Genomic DNA, 16,554 nt, shown 5'->3' with positions numbered 1-16,554 from the left:
ATATGCCAATTACTGTAATTGGCCAATTATTGTAATTGTGTTTGGTCCAGACAGTCAGGAAAGTACTTTAGGAATATATATGAAAAACTATAAAAATGCTTATATGTTTTGGTCCAGACTTTATTTAATACACAGATTTTCATCAATAAATATTTGTTAGGTGCCAATTATATGCTAATTACTGTAATTTTTAATTCTGGGAAGCTACCTTATGGAAATAATTGGAAAGTCAGGAAAAGGCTTGATATAGAAAGATGTTTGCTAAATTATTACCTAGAATAAAGAAAAACTGAAAACAAATATGCAGGGTAAGGAGAATTAAGTCCCAAATGGTCATTTTTACACTCACATGGTATATAAATATTTGAGAAAGATACATATAAGAAAAAAACATCACTGGGAACAAAGGTCAGATGGGAACATTTAAACTAAAACATACCTTCTTCAATATCAGAAGTATCCCTTGTTGTTTGTTTCGGTTGACTTGAACTTAGCTGGACACTTGGTCCAAAATTCTATAAAAATAGAATATTAAATCAACATAATTCTGTATTTAAAATTCATGATATTTATATATACATTGACTGTAAAAAGTGTTATTTGCTGTATATATTTTCAGCTATCACTGTTCATGTAACTTGAATGTTTTCTTTTTTTTGAAGTAGAAATCAAGAATAACTGAAATAAGACCTTTCTATGGTATCTCAATATTTAAAAAATGTTTTATGTCAATTTTGAAAACTTTCAGGTTGCAGTGTTGTCTTGGATATATGGAAGTGGGAAGTTAGGTGGCAATCAAAAGTGCTAATTAAAGAAAAGCTAATTGAGAAGCTAAAGAACTTATGACACATGGACATGAACTAAAGGGGGGGAATGTGGATGGGAGAGGGTGTACAGGGTGGAGGGGAATGAAGGGGGAAATGGGACAACTGTAATAGCACAATCAATAAAATATATTTAAAAAAAAAGAAAAGTTGAAAAAAATTACCTTAAGGTTTATAACCTAGTTGATTCATCATAGTAAGGGTGAATTACACCTATTAGACTAAAGCCTCAGTTTATAGCTATTGCCAAGGATAGGTCAAGTATTTAGATGGCAAAACTTATGTCAGAAATAGCTGCCTCAAAGCTTCACAGCTCTGGGAAATGGGCAATCTCAGAGCACTGGCAATTAGTATACCTATTTAACATTCTCTGAGGGATACCAACTCTCCTTCCCTGGCTATGTTCTACTTTACTTCCTTACTGTTATTCTGTTCCACTTTAAGAAGTGACTTTTTCAGAGATAAAATTGCCAGGCAATGATGAGACCTCGCCTTTGTTTAGTCTCAGTTGAAGAGTAACCAGTGCAGGTTTCTGCAACAGGCCTCCTTCAATAGCTCTTGCAGCCTTGCCTCATCTCCATTATAGACTTGAGACACCTTGGGCTGAGACCCTGGCACAAAGTGGTAATTGTGCTTTTTCTATCTCTCACTGTTCTCTTAGATTCTCTCCACACAGAAGTAGTGGGCTGGAAGAATTCCAGGATAATAAAATATATTTCCTAATACAAGGTGATGGGCTAGTGCTATAGTAACTGAACCCAGAAACCAAAAAACCAGAAACCAAAAAACCCCTCAAAACCCAAAACGTCAAATCAAAGCAAAACAATAAAATTGAAAAAAATTACACTTCGAACTTGATTTTGATGCAGGAACACTAACTTATATTTTAAAGCTGACTTTGGAACCTGTGTAAAGTGGGTATGTGAGTAGAAGATGTATATGTGAAAGTGGAAGTAGGGCTTTTGGAAAGAAGGACAAAAATGGAATTCTAAAGACCATAATACAGAAGTTAAGGAGGAAGACAAAGAAGAACAGGATGATACTCAGAAAAATAAAGATGAATTTAAAGAAGACACTAATAGCCATTTAAAATTAGTTTGTTCCTTTTTTTGCTATAACAACTACATGCTACTTTTAAATTTAAAATAATGAAATAAAAATAAAGAAAAATTTTGTTCAGTTTATAGATTTTGAGATATTTGATGTGAACAATAAGGAAATTAAAAAGAGGATTTACTAGGCATTATATTTGTAATCAGGAAGTTATGTTTATAATAAATACTATGTTTGGTATTAAGCAGTAAGAATATATTGGTAACTGAACAACTTAATTTACATAAATAAATTACTTTTCTTTTGCTGATAAGTTATATTATGGTTGATTGTTCTCCATATTAATAATTTTGTTCATATAAAAATCAATAGCTTCTATAATGTACAAATAATAGAATCCTCAACATATAACTTGGATTATATATACTTCTTAAGGCACTATACTTCTATTAAAAAAATCAGAAGTGATATTTATAGTAGAAACTCCAAGTGAAATGCTATTCACTTGCCTATAATTTTTAATATTTTAAATTTAATCCTTGGATCAAATTAGACTGCGAAAATGTTATACTTAAGTCACATTTACTTAGCTCTCACACAATTGCCTCCACTAACTTTAAAATTAATAGTATTATGCTTTTGACTTTTATTAAAGATCTCTACTTTGAACAGCCATATGAAACTCCCTATTCATTTGTTGACTGTTAATATGGATGTGTCCATTATGAACTTTAAGGTCCTCAATGGGAAAAGTCTTTTAAATAGTATACTTCAAACAAAATCATTATCAATATCTGCTGAGACCTATATACCATCTTATTTTCCTTTTTACCATGTCTTCCAGGAAGCTCAGATCTAAATAGAATATTTAAACACAGGGAGCTATACTAGTCTATATGATTAGTATACTTTCTTCCTCTAAACATGGATCTAATTTACCTTTCTTTTTCCTTTCTTAATGTATGTTTAAATAACTTTATTGTGAATAACCTCAGTTTTCTTTCCACAGTTGACTATGTAGCAAATAAGTTAGTACAGCAAGCGCCTAGCATAGATTCCAAGGCTGCTTCACAATAGCTTTGGATACCCTTGTATTTGTGTTGTGGTGCAGTTTACAGCAAGAGCACACTCCTTTAAGAACATTCTATTTTCCAAGTAATTTTCTACCATTCAATAGGGATTTTTACCAACAATGTACTTACATTCATTTGCTTACTGCACTTCTGTCCTACAGATCCAGGGTTTTGTTTTTTCTTCTCTAAACGAGTTCTCTTTTTATTTCCAACAATTCGTTTTCTTCTCATAACAGTAGAATCTTAAAAAATGCCAGCAGAATGTCAAATTTATACAGATTGAGTAGGTAGTATATATCCAACACAAACTCCCCAATTACCTTCAAACATCACAGAAAAACTCTGTTTCAGTCAGCAAACTTTTATTGTTTTATATATTATTCTCTTAATATGTATTATGCATGGCACATTTACAAGGATGAATTAAACAAAATCTCTGCTTTTGAGGGGTTTATAGTTGAGAGCAGTGACCTCCAACATGTGGTGTAACATCAAAATAAATCACTACTGTGCAGGAAGAACATAATAGAATTTAACTGTATGTTTATGATCTAAAAATTAATAATTCAACTTTATACTATGATAATGCAGTTGACGCTTGAATAATGCGGGTGGGCAGTGTTAGTGGCACTGACTATCCATGCAGTTCAAAATCCTGTATAATTGGCCCTCGGTACTCCCGGATTTCCAACTGTGGATGGAAATTTGTATACCGTTAACATTGGCACCCTTGTCAGTCTGGAAGATAAATGGTCATTTATTGCACACAGAAACAAAGTTATCTTGGAGAAAAGGTAGAAATTCTAAGTGTGTGAGGCTGGCAGTGTTATTCATTAATGCATTTTTGCTTTCTTCAACGTGCTAAGTTTCATGTGTGTTCTAGTAAGTGGATTATGGATATTTTGTAGTATCTGAATGAGTCCTTATAAAATAAGAAAAAAACCTAAAAGAGACTTTTGTAGGGCCACAATTACATGAGTAATGTTTTATTATTTAAGGTGAGTAATGGGTGTATGAACATTTGTATTATATTTCTATGTGTATAACTAATTAAATACATTTTGCAAAGTCATAGGTCAAAAATAACAGAAATAATGTATGCATACACAGGTAAATAAGAAAAGCACAGCTGACACCTCTTATTCTCACTACCAAGTCTTTGCCACATAATAGCAATGATAGTATAATTATGTTTATAACAAGGATAGGATCACAAATAAAAACTATCCCAAAATTATAACAATAAACTTCATTCTAAGTACATATCATGCCTGGAGGTATTAACTAATGATAGTAGATGAAATGAAGTCATCAAAATTGATAAGACATTTGAACTAAGTTTTCAGATGATTATTAATAATATATGATAGAAAAGGTATTTTATATATAATAAAATTATTTTATAATTAAAGTGTATTATTTATAAAACAAAACCTCAGAATTATTTTAAAAGTCTTTACTTTGTATTTATCTTAGTGTTTAAAAATTTCTCTTTCTGGTTAAGGTGCTTAATGTGTATTAGTACAGTAATACATGTGTATGGCATAAATATATGTGCTGCAAATATTTACTAATAGTGATACTTAAAAATTTTTGGAGTCCATTACTTTAGAAAGATTTAAATGGCTTATTACAGTAAAATGAATACACATAAATTGTATGTAAAGCTATAAACAGAATTAAATGAAAGTACGGAGGACAGAGTGTCCCTGTAAGAATCAAGGCAGGTTTCACACAGAAGGTTATGCCTGACCTCGGTCTTAAGGGAAGAGTAGTTTTCCAAGGAAAACGACTTTTTCAGTCAAAAAGAACATTATGCGCAAAGCCACAAACTAACAATGATGAAGATGTTAAGAAGTTTTTGGGGGGGGGTGGCTAAAAGGTAGAAAATTCAAGTAGTCTGGGGCACAGAATATGAGTGTGTGTGTAAGCACACAAATGTCTTGAAAAGTATCATGGGAATGTGTATGTGTGCTTTTGCAATGAAAGTTCAGTTATGAGATAAAAAATGAAAGTTTTTTTAGCCCTGAAATTATGTACTAGACAACATGAGTTTGAATGTTGAATCCAATTTGTTACTAAAGCTAATATATATATTTTCCAAATTGTAGCCACACATATGTATATAGTTATACACATATACTATGATTACACATATACAAGTATAACTACATATAACTGTCATTCTAATCTATATAATAATAAAGACACAAAAGCTTTCAACTTTTAAGAAAGTTGGCTAGTAACTGAGTCTTTTAGACTAAGAAGTAATAATAAGAGTAAGAAATAATAACATAATTCTACATAATATTTGTTTAGCATGATATTTAGCATTTATAATTGGCCCAGCTGTTCTAAAGCTATAGGCACTATTATCATCACTATTGTTACAAATAAATGAAGGCACAGGAGAGGATAAATAACTTGTCTCAGGTTACAGAGCCAGACAACAGCAAGATCTGGGATTTAGCTTCAAGCAGTTAAATTTCTAAAATCTAAAATTCTAGCTCTTACTCTTCATGCTAGTAATTTTCATTCTGATTTGACTGTTTCACAGAAAGAAACATACCTTGCATTGTGAGCTAGGATGCATATATACAGTTTTGTGAAACATATTTACCCTTGCAATATATGATGTGCTCTGGTAATTTTTATTCTAGAACATTTTGATTCTAAAATCATATTTCATTAAAAAATTCTGGTTATCACTTACTAGGTTGATTTCACAATCCACTAATAAGTCATCACCTATAGTTTAGAAAGCTATATATTTATTCCCACCCATATGGGTATGCTAAATGCTAAATAAGGTTAGATGCTAGATGTTCTAAATGTTATCATATCTAGTGAGATAATTTGGACAGCAGTAAAGTTTCTAGACTGTTTTCTGTGCTTGGAATTGTCTTCCCTATCTTTGTGAAGTCCCTATCTTTGTGTTTTTGAAGAGCTTTAAAAATACCTTAATGAAAATTAACTTGGCCATATAATAGCTAAATGAAGAATTTTCTCCTTCCTTCAGCCTGTTCATAAATCTTCTCGAGGCAAGATCTACTAACATTTTAATACTTCCTTGTTTTGTAACATAATTATTTGTTTTTGTGCTTTACTGTTCTTTGTGTAGATGTTCAGCTTCAGAGATTGTACATTACTGATCCCAGGAGCAGATATAGTATATACTTAAAACTATGTATTATATCATTCACATGCATGAACTTAAATATTATCTACTAATTAATATAATAGCTGAAAAACGTGCTATTTTTGCAAAAATAATATAGTTTGCACTGGCCAAATCTCTAGCCTTCAATAAAAATTCTAGTTATGATAGGTTTACTACCAAGAATAAAAATAAACCTGTATGTTAATTGTCTTAATGCCCATTTTCCTGAGGACTGAGGCTGAGGTTTATTGTCCAGTTGGCTATCCTCTTCTATGAAAAACTCATTCAAATATTTTGGCTTTAAAAAAATCGGTGTGATGGTCTTTTGGATGTGTCACCTAATCTACAGTCCTCAGTTATTCAGTCAGACACTAATGTAGGTGATTACACTAATGTAATGTGCTGTGAAGGTATTTCATAGATGTTATTCAAATCCATAATCAGTTTGCTTTAAGTTAAGGGAGATTATACTAAATAATCGTGTGTGTACCTGATTCAATGAGTTCAAAGGCTTTGAAAGCTGGACTGAGGCTTCCTTGAGAGAATAAAAAATTCTGTTTGTGGATAGGAATTTTAGTTTACTCCTCCTTTCCTGATAAGCTGCCCTAAAAAATTTCAGACTTGCCTAGACAGCCCCCATTTTCACATAAGCCAATCCCTTGCAATAAACCTTAATATATCTTATTGGTTGTTTCTCTGTTTGCACTCTGACTGATATAATGGGGTTGTCTTCTTCTTATTAATTGTAGGAATTCTTTATGTATTTGGGATATGAGCTCATTGTCAATATCATATTTTATAAATATCTTCTCTCACTCCATGGTTTGCCTTGTCAATATCTTAATGGTATTTTTGGATAAAGACATTTCTAATTTTAATGCACAATTTATCAATCTTCTCCTTAATGGTTAGTATTATTATATCTGGATAAGAAATCCCTGCCCATTCTAAATTCTGTGTTATCTTCTAGAAGCATTTCTTTTTCACTTTTCATATTTATATCTACAGTTTACCTGGAAGTGAGTTTTATGTATGGTATAAGTTAAGGGTCATTTTACTAATACCATATGATCATCTAAATGACTTAGTACTATTTAAGGAAAAGACAGGTCTTTTCTTCCTGCTATGCAGTACCACTTTTGCCAAAAATCAAGCATGTGGGGTCTAAAATATGTGGGTCTGTTTCTAGACTGTATTCTATTCCATGGTCTAAACATGCTTGTGCAGATACCATATTGTAGTCAGAGAGGAAGATGTAAACTGAAATACTGATTTTAGATGTAGAGGAGTTTGGGTGTTCACAAGATCCAGGATATGACATAGGGAATGGGTACTTGAGGCAGAATGTTACTGAAAATCATTAGAGATGAGAAAGAATTGAGAGATCAGTGTTGGATGGTTCATCAACATAAATGCTGAATCAGTGGTATTTTGGCAAAGACTGCACAGAAAGGTAGAATGTGAATTATATGCCAAAGTCATCTTTGAGGGAAGAAATGACTTGAGAGGTCAGGAGGTGGTATAGTTGAATGGCTTGGGCCTCAGGGGAATCAAGTTTTTACTGGAGAGTTTTGTTTGAGAGTTCTGAAAATGCTAATGGAGAGGAAGATGCTCCATAATTTCCAACCCTGGATACATTGAGTGTGAATAAAAATGAAGTAGGAGAGTAGGAAAAAAAGATGAACAGATGCATATTGAACTTTTATCCACTATTAGTAAAGGGTTTGTTTGCAATGCTTAGTATTTAAATTGTTTTCAAAAATAAGTTTGACTGAATGTACAAAGTATTTAGTATTGCTAATAGTACATTTTCTAAGTATAATCACTACATTATGAAGTATAGACATATACAACAGTTTGAATAATTCTAGATCTTTAAAAAGATGGCTGAAAATGTTAAAATTCATTAAATTTTCTATTGTCTCTTATACAAACATCCCTAAGAACTACCTCATCTGATTAAATATTGTTTTCTCCAGATGAATATATATATTCTTTCATCAGAGGATGAGAATATAACTTTAATATGCTACCCATTTATGCTTAAGCTATTGACAAACTATGTTTCCTAATTTTTTTCCTGATCAGCTTAGACTCTGATATAAATTTTACTTAATATATATAAAATTTTCTATATTTATTATATAGTTTTAGTAGAAAAAACATAAAACTTGGAGTCATAGATATTTGGATTTAAATAACAATTTTGCTATTTACTAGTTCTTGTCCTTGAGCAATTCTATTTCCTTCTTTGCCAATGGTGTTATAAAAATACTTCTCAGGATTGCCATGAATTATAAATGAGACAATAAGTATAAAACACTTGGTACTGTAACTGGCACAGAGAAGGAACTCAAAAAAGGTAAGCATCATAATTTATCTATCACTATCACTTTAGAATGTCAAATCTGTATGATGCTTTCATCTTTTAGAGGCCGTGTGAAAATTGAAGTTACATTGTGAAATGGCTGGATAAAAAGTGATGGCATCACAGTGAGTTAGAACAAATGTGTGACAGTGGAAGAGTTCTTTTGTAATTCCACTCTGGTGAGAGATACATTTTTTTAAAAAAATCTAAGTTTTTATAGATAAACACTGAAGATTTTTAGATTAAAGCTTTCCATCTGCCAATATGGCTTGTGCCCATTCACTTCAAGAAAAGTTTGGGTGTCTATTAAGTTCCAGGCACAGTTAGGACCTGTGGATGCAGTGATGAATTACAAAAAAGTCCCTGGTTCTTAGAATCTCAAGGTCTAACTGAAGACTTTAAATATTCAATTTTAAATTAACTCCCAATTTATATCTCTTCAATATTTATTCATATTTTGGGGAAAAGGAAAGCATTGTGTTTCTGATTCTCCTCTCTTCTCCCCACCCCTCCTCCAAGTCCTATTTATTTTTCAACAGGAGACTGATTCCTACTGGTAGAAAAATTTATGGGCTCCTAGTCCATTCCCTCAGAGGAAAGTAGTTTCAAGAGGCATCACCAGCTACAAAGGGCAATGACATTCTATAGAAAAATAATTTTCAGAAATGTTTAAAGGAATGCTATCATTTTTTCTCTATATGAAAACTAACATATATAACCGTAGAGCTGCCACTCTTTCAGAAACGGGATGGAGGGGTTTGGCACACCTATCATTAGCTTATAGCAACTCAATTTAACAAACATTTTAAAAAGTAAAGTATTATAACATTTATTCATTTATTTAGAATAATTTAAACATGTTTACTGTGATTATTTAATAGACATTTTGACTGTAATACTGGGGATAATGACAGAATGATATGGGGTAAGATTAGATCCTATTCTTTGTCCTTCCACTTTTAAACTAACAAGAAAAGTCATGGAAAAAATGGAGGCTAGCCAAAGTTTCTGATTTTAGTGGAGCAAATGTTGCTCAACTAAAAATTTCTGCTTCTAGATAGACAAGGATACAAGGAAGATACTGTATCTATAAAGTAATTATTTAACATTAATATCTATAAGGTATATATTGCTATACCTTAACAAGAAAATTTTTACATGAATTTTAAATGTACATTTTGCTTATAAAAATATATTAACTTATTCTTACCAGCAGCCTTTTCATTTTGACTCAGAATATTATGCTGTCTTTTCCATGAGGGAACCGATTCTTCTTTAATAGGCCTAAAAGCCACAGAGTAATGACTTTCTTCATGCATAGGACACCTTTGGGTGCAATATAATACTCCATCTTGGTGGGCAAAAATTTCAGGGCTATTTGAGTAATTTATTTTTGCCAAAGTGTGGAACTCAGAAGAACAATACGGTAGAGATGGCACCACAGTGACTGAGTCAGAATAAACATGTGAGAGTGGAAGATTACTTTCTTTATTCCACTGATTCAACTTGTGTTCTGTTGGAAGCACATGTTTTGAATTAAAATAGTTATTTGTAATAACATTTTGAGAATTTTCAGGCATTTCTGACTGACACTGAGATACCTGTATATTTTTATGACTCCTAATATTTGATGTAGATTTAGGAGGATGAGGTACAATTAATTTACCCTGAGCTTGTAAAAATGTGTTGGTTTTGCTTGCAGACTGTGTTCGAATAACTGTGCCTTTTCTGTTTGGATATACAAACCCTGACTGAACTTTAACAGATTTTGTTCTAATTACCTTTGCTCTATCTCTTTGTAGATTAGCTTTCTGAGTTTTAGAATTACTGCTATATATAGGAGATTTACTTTCTTCTTTTTCTGAGGCTGACCAGGCTTGTTTAGCAATGTTAAAATCTGAAGATACAGAACAGTTCAAAGATGCATGGTTAATTCCAGATCCTCCTAAAGCAGCAACATTTTCAGAGACAGAATCACCCATGGGCTTTTTAGTATCAGTAGAATTCACAGTACATGCAGGAACACTAACTATATTGCTGGCATTAGCATTATCAGTTTGAATGTGGAGTGGTTGAGACCACTGTTGAGATATTTCTCCTCTATTTTTCAGTGAATGATTACCTTCAGCATTTTTTCCCGTATCTCCAGTTTCATCAAACCACCTCAGTTTTTTAATAGTCTTTGGAACTTCTGCACTTTTTCCTTTTTCTTTTGTTAATTCAATACTATCTCTGATAGCTTCTGCTTTTTCATTTCCTAACTTAAAGCTTTGATTTATGACTAGTGCCTCAAAATAATCATGTTCATATTTAGATTCTTTTTTTAAAATACTTTTTAGAAACCTCACACTGCTTCTCTCATGAATATTGTATCTCATTTTCTTGTGCTGACCAACTAGGTCACAATTAGAAATTATATTAGACAATGATGTAGATGTTTTAGTTATTTTCTGTTTTTTATCTTTTGAATCAAAGTTGTGAGGTATATAGGCAGCTGGAAAATTGTCTGAAAATAAAGGCGATTCTTCCTTATTACAATTAAAATATTTTATCTTCTCATTTTTAACATCTTTCAATTCTCCTAATTTATCAGAACACTGAACTGGGTCGATTTCTTTTATATGTATACTATTCTTTGGTAACAGTTTAGCTGATTGTGTATTAGGTGACAAAAATAAAGATGTTGCCACAGGTACAAATGAAGTAGGAATTGAAGTAGTTCTATTTTCTTGAGTTAATTCAGAATATTTCACGTTGTCTGAAATTGTAGCCATATCTTGAGTTAGAGAATCTGGAGTGTTCCAGGATTTGCTAAATTTAAATGTTGGTCTTTCAAAACCGAAAGGTCTCTCCCTTTTGAATGCCCCAGAAGCGGAGTCAGTTGTCCTCGTGGTGCTATTTTCAGAAGTCTTTTTGCTTTTTTTATCATGTATAAATATGGGTGGACTATATACAAAGCCTACTAGATTACTGGTAGTATTTGTAGCTTTTTCCACAGTTCTACCTACAGCAGATGGATTTTGTTCTTTACTATAAAAACATTCACGTGAAGGCAGAACATTAGGTTTACTTAAAATATCTGAGAGAGATTTGGCATTTTGAGTATTTGGATCATCTAAATTTATTAGCCAATTATTTATATGTTGAGTTTTAGAGAATGACAGTTTATCTTCATCAAAGCAGCTTAGATTAGTTGATTGTAGATTTGCTGATTTGAGGAAAACAGAACTCTGCTGGATTGATGTTGAAGGCTCTTTATTAGTAAGTGTTAAATAGATTTCTTCATGTTCTCCAGCCTCAAGACTGTCTACACTTGAAAGGATTTCAGAATTTGTTATCTGATAAACTTCATCACAAAATTTCTGAAAGAAAAAAGAACAAAGTTTTATAGTTTAGAAATTTTTTTAAATGCCAAAATTTATCATTCAACACATCGTTATTACTGAGCCCATTTCTTCTTGGATGTAACATACAGTAATATGATTATTTACAGTGTAACATACAAATAGTCTATATCCCTAGAACAGTCCTCAGTGAAAAATAGGGAGTTAACAAAGGCTTTAATAGTAAAGTTGCTGTGTAAGGTAACTACCCAATTGTTTTAGCCAGTTATAGCTTAGAAAATAATTTTGCTATTGCTATTACATCCAGAGTATGAAGATTTCATAACAGCATGTGAAACCCTGAAAATGTTATTTACAAATGGTATTTCTTCCTGAAACATTCACTGGACTTGAATGAAGCTTCTAAAAGCTCTATGATCCTAATGTGAATTTCCTATTGGAAGGGCTACATTTTTAAAAATAAAAGTTAATGTCATGGTCTACATAGCAGAGTTCTCAACTCTGGGTGCAGGTTTGAATTACATAAGAAGCTTTGTAAAAATATCTATGCCTGAGTCCTGCTGATTTAATATTTGGATGGGGTCCATATATTGGTATTATTATCTTAAAATTCCCCAGATAATTCTAATATGGACTTAGGGTTGAAAACTTGATTTTTAGGGGCCTCTTTTTTTGAGATTTGTCAGAGTGATAATTTCAATAAATTCCATAGACATTCTCATAACTATTTCACTGAATGTTCATGGACTTTATCAGCCTTTAATAAAATTTCATTATCACTTCCAAGTATGATAAATGTTTTAAAATATTTCTAATTTCTTACACATATCTAGAATACATTAACTCTGTATTACCTATGTAGAAATAAATTGAAGACTTTAAACTGTAAATGTAGTATAAAAATTAGATGGACTCAAAGAAAGAAATTAGTGTTCCATAAGATTTTTCACAAATTTTAGAAAAGTTAGATATTCTGATATTAAATCAAAATACATTATTTTTATAGCCCAAAAAATAGACTAAGAAATCAAGAAAATCAGTTATAGAAGTATTTTAGTTTGCATAGTTAATGTTTATTGATTGATATACTATTGTGAAACAAGTTTTGAAAATTTCGTAAGAGTTTGCTATTACTAGTATTTGGTACCTGCCCATCACATCCTTCAGTACTGTGATATCTTTTTAAAGTGTTGGTCATTTAACCTAATTATGAGGACAAAACAGAGTGTAGCTCCTTCAATGCCTGTTTTTGAAATTGACTTATTTTATTTAGTAATGATAAGGAAACTAGAAGTCCTGAAGGACTTCCTTTGAGATTGCATATAATGAGATGTAGAAATCTGGGTTAGAAGGTCCTTCTAAATGAATGGTTGTCCATGGCTCTAAAACTTCCATTTGAATAGGCCTGTAATGGCCTCATCTCCCAAAGCACTTCAAAAGAAGTTCAGTAATTTCTGATTTCACTACACTATATTTTTTCCCCAGAATTTTCCTCACCACTAAACAATGAAACATAATAAGCTTCAAGTTTTTCTTGTAAGTTACTGATATAAATTGTACTAGACTTAACATGCTTTGTGTTTAAATCAATTTTATTGAGGACACTTATCTACAATAAAATGTACGTATTTTAAATGTATAGTTGGATTTTGATCAATTTTCTACCAATAACCACCATACCAAACAATATATAGAACTTTTCCACCTGCCAAAAGTTCCTTCATGCTTTTTGTAGTCAATCCCTACTCACCAAAATAACTACTAACCTGCTTTTTGTCACTATAGATACTTCTGCTTGACAATCTTTCTGTAGCATTTCTTGTAGTTCGGATGTTGGTGTAGTGCACTGGTGCTCAGTTGTTGTTTTTTGAAAATGCCTATTTTGCTGTCATTTCAGAGTGATATTTTAGTTGGATACAGGATTCTGGGGTGGTCACTTTTTTCTTCTCTCAGAACTATGAAAATATTGTTTCACTGTCTTTTGGCTTGAAGGCAGTAGTCTACCTTATCTTTGTTCATGCCCACATAAATGTATCCTTTTCTTGCTTAATTTAATTTTCATGTGCCTTTGATGTGTGTTTGCCTGTGTGTGTGTGTTCATACATGTACATGCTTATCCTTCTTGGAGTTTACTGAGCTTCTTGGATATGTGGATTTAGAGTTTTATCAAATTTGAAATATTTTCAGTCACTGTTTCTTTAAATATTCCCCCCTTCTTTGGGATTTTAATTAAATGTATGCTATATTGCTTGATATGATCTCACAGGTCAATAATGTTCTGCTTATATTTTCTAGACTTTTTCTCTCAGTGATTCAATTGGATGATTTTTATTGCCATGTCTACAAGTCCACTGATCTTTTTTTCTATAATGCTTACATTGTTAAGCCTATCCAGTGAAATTTTCATTTTAAATATTATGTTTTTCAGATCTAGAAGGTCTATTTCATTCCTTTAAAATATCTTTTTTCATTATGTTCCTTTTTACTTTAATTCCTTGAAAATGTTTATAAAAATGGTTTAAAATTCCTGCCTGTTAATTTCATCATCTCTATCATTTCTGCATCTGATTATATTGACTAATTTTTTCTTATTTATGGACTATATTTTCCTGCTTTTTCACATGTCTAGTAAATTGTTATTGAATGTTGGACATTGAGAGCATTATGTCATGTGTCAAGATTTTAGTCTTCTTTAAGAATTAAGTTTCTGTGTGTGTGTGTGTGTGTGTGTGTGTGTGTGACAGGCAGTTGGGTAACCCATGGATTTTTTTGAGGGTTATCCAGAGAATATGTCCAGGTAAGAAGCTTATATGATCATAGGGTTTATCTCATTTGTTTTCCTTTTTTTCCAAGACCGTGTCCTGTACTACCTATCATCTAATGTCTAAAAACATTTGTTTCATACATTTCACTCAGAATTATAGTTATTTATGGCAGGAAGGTAGTTTATCATAGCCAGAAGAAACTGCCTGCTTTGCTATTGTATCCCTGCCACAATTGCTTAGCAATTGAATGAATCAGACCAAAGTTATGAATTTAATCTTGACATCAGCCTACTCAGAATCTGATAAATGTGTATAATTACTAATGAAAAATAAAGTGCATGAACATTTCAGGAAAATCAGCTGAAAACCCGCCCATTGGTGGGATAATAACATAGTGAGTGACCTAAGTGATAGAATAGAAATACCATTTCTAGCCAAGTGTACCCTATTTTCATTTAGAAACTAATGTCCACACGTGTTATAATTTTCAGACTGCATTTTATAATCCAACCTCTAACAACAACATGTATTATGTTGTACTTTCAAATAGCTTTCATGTTTGTCAGACAATAACATTCATAAAGAATATTTTTCTAAATATAAGATAAAAAAGAATAGAGGATGCAGAGAGGAAAATGAATAAAAGGTAACTAAATATCTAAGAAATTATTTCTCTGGTATCTGTGATGAATATGCACTGATTCATTCACATTCTCTCTCATGGCCTAAACTTGGCAAATGGCATACATTTCTTCAGTGGAAAACATTGCAAAATGAACAGAATTATTACTAGATCTTAAAATATTAATACCACATTTATATTTTCATACTTGCAAACTGCTTAGATGCTGATCTTCTAGGAGTTTCTGAGTTTCCACTAGTTTAAGCTGGAATGCATCTTTGTTAGCAGCCAAGTCTGTCCTGCTGTTTTCCTTCATTTCTTTATCACAATTGGTTTTGGATAAGAGATGTTTCTGATGCTTCTGATCATTTTTTGATAGTGATGAAGGTAAAGTATTGTCTATAGCTCTGTAAACCATACATAAAAAATGCTTAGTATACTTAAATAAAGTTAACTTCTTTTTATATACACATAAATGACACATTCATGGAGTATGTGTGTCCAGATAATCACATATACGGATATTGGAGAAACATATAGACATATTAGAATGGGAATTTAAGGCAGTCAATAGTAAAATAAAAATGGTTGTGGGCTTATAGTTCTAATAAAGGACTCCACCTTCATGTAAGAATGCCCAGTTATTCATGGCTTTATTAAATCCAATTCCTGTATTGTTTAGGAAGGATACAGGAGGAATTCCTTTAGATGTATAGAGTCAGTCCTCAGTTCTTTAAGAGTTTTCCTATCTGGATAATAATAATTTGCATTACCCTTAGCTCTGAGTTGAAGTCATGGCTGGTAGGTATTCCTATAACTCTAGTAAAGTTAGTTGAAGACTCAGGCAGGTAGAAAATATAAAAATTGCTTGTCAGGTTAGGCAGGAATTTCCATTTTAGCTTACTAGGTTTGGGTGCTTGGATCTTACTCCATGGAGGAGTCTTGCATACATTTGTTTTCAGTTGTATCACATATATAAGCATGTTTTTTTTTATGTCACACAGGGTACCTTTAATGTAGAGTCTACTCTTAGTGTGCCAATATGCCACCCCAAAATCATCAGGGGATGATGTCATCTTCTAATAGAAATCTGCATCTTCTAGAAACTTACAGCATGTTACATTTCAGCATATGTACAAAAGGAAAAACAAAGAACAAAGGGAAGATTTTCGGAGGAGGTGGGATGGGGATGAGGTATATAAAAAAGCTAACTGCTGCTGCACTGGGGCCATTTGTGTGAATCTCGAGGGCACTAATTTCTAATTCATTTGAATTCAGTTACTGAAGTCAATGAAAATAGAAATGTTTTGGAAGGTGAGGTATGCAACATATACCTATCTCCAAT

At 32.0% G+C, this 16,554-nt stretch overlaps 1 protein-coding gene across 2 annotated transcripts in view; it reads right to left on the bottom strand.

Annotated features, from left to right (window-relative positions):
* The window catches only part of CEP126 (centrosomal protein 126), a 98,377-nt gene that overhangs the window by 11,447 nt on the left and 70,376 nt on the right, over positions 1-16,554 (bottom strand). For both annotated transcript variants that reach the window (XM_028516066.2, XM_028516063.2), the window contains 4 exons: positions 15,418-15,616; positions 9,689-11,840; positions 3,080-3,192; positions 440-515 (listed from right to left, as the gene is read on the bottom strand). In XM_028516066.2, the coding sequence (XP_028371867.1) occupies positions 440-515; positions 3,080-3,192; positions 9,689-11,840; positions 15,418-15,616 (2,540 nt within the window). The remainder of the gene's footprint in view (positions 1-439; positions 516-3,079; positions 3,193-9,688; positions 11,841-15,417; positions 15,617-16,554) is intronic.

This window comes from Phyllostomus discolor, chromosome 6 (genome assembly GCF_004126475.2).
Source record: "Phyllostomus discolor isolate MPI-MPIP mPhyDis1 chromosome 6, mPhyDis1.pri.v3, whole genome shotgun sequence".
Classification (NCBI taxonomy): Eukaryota; Metazoa; Chordata; class Mammalia; order Chiroptera; family Phyllostomidae; genus Phyllostomus; species Phyllostomus discolor.
The sequence above is the reverse complement of the archived record's forward strand: the minus strand, read 5'-3'. Positions and strand labels throughout refer to the sequence as shown.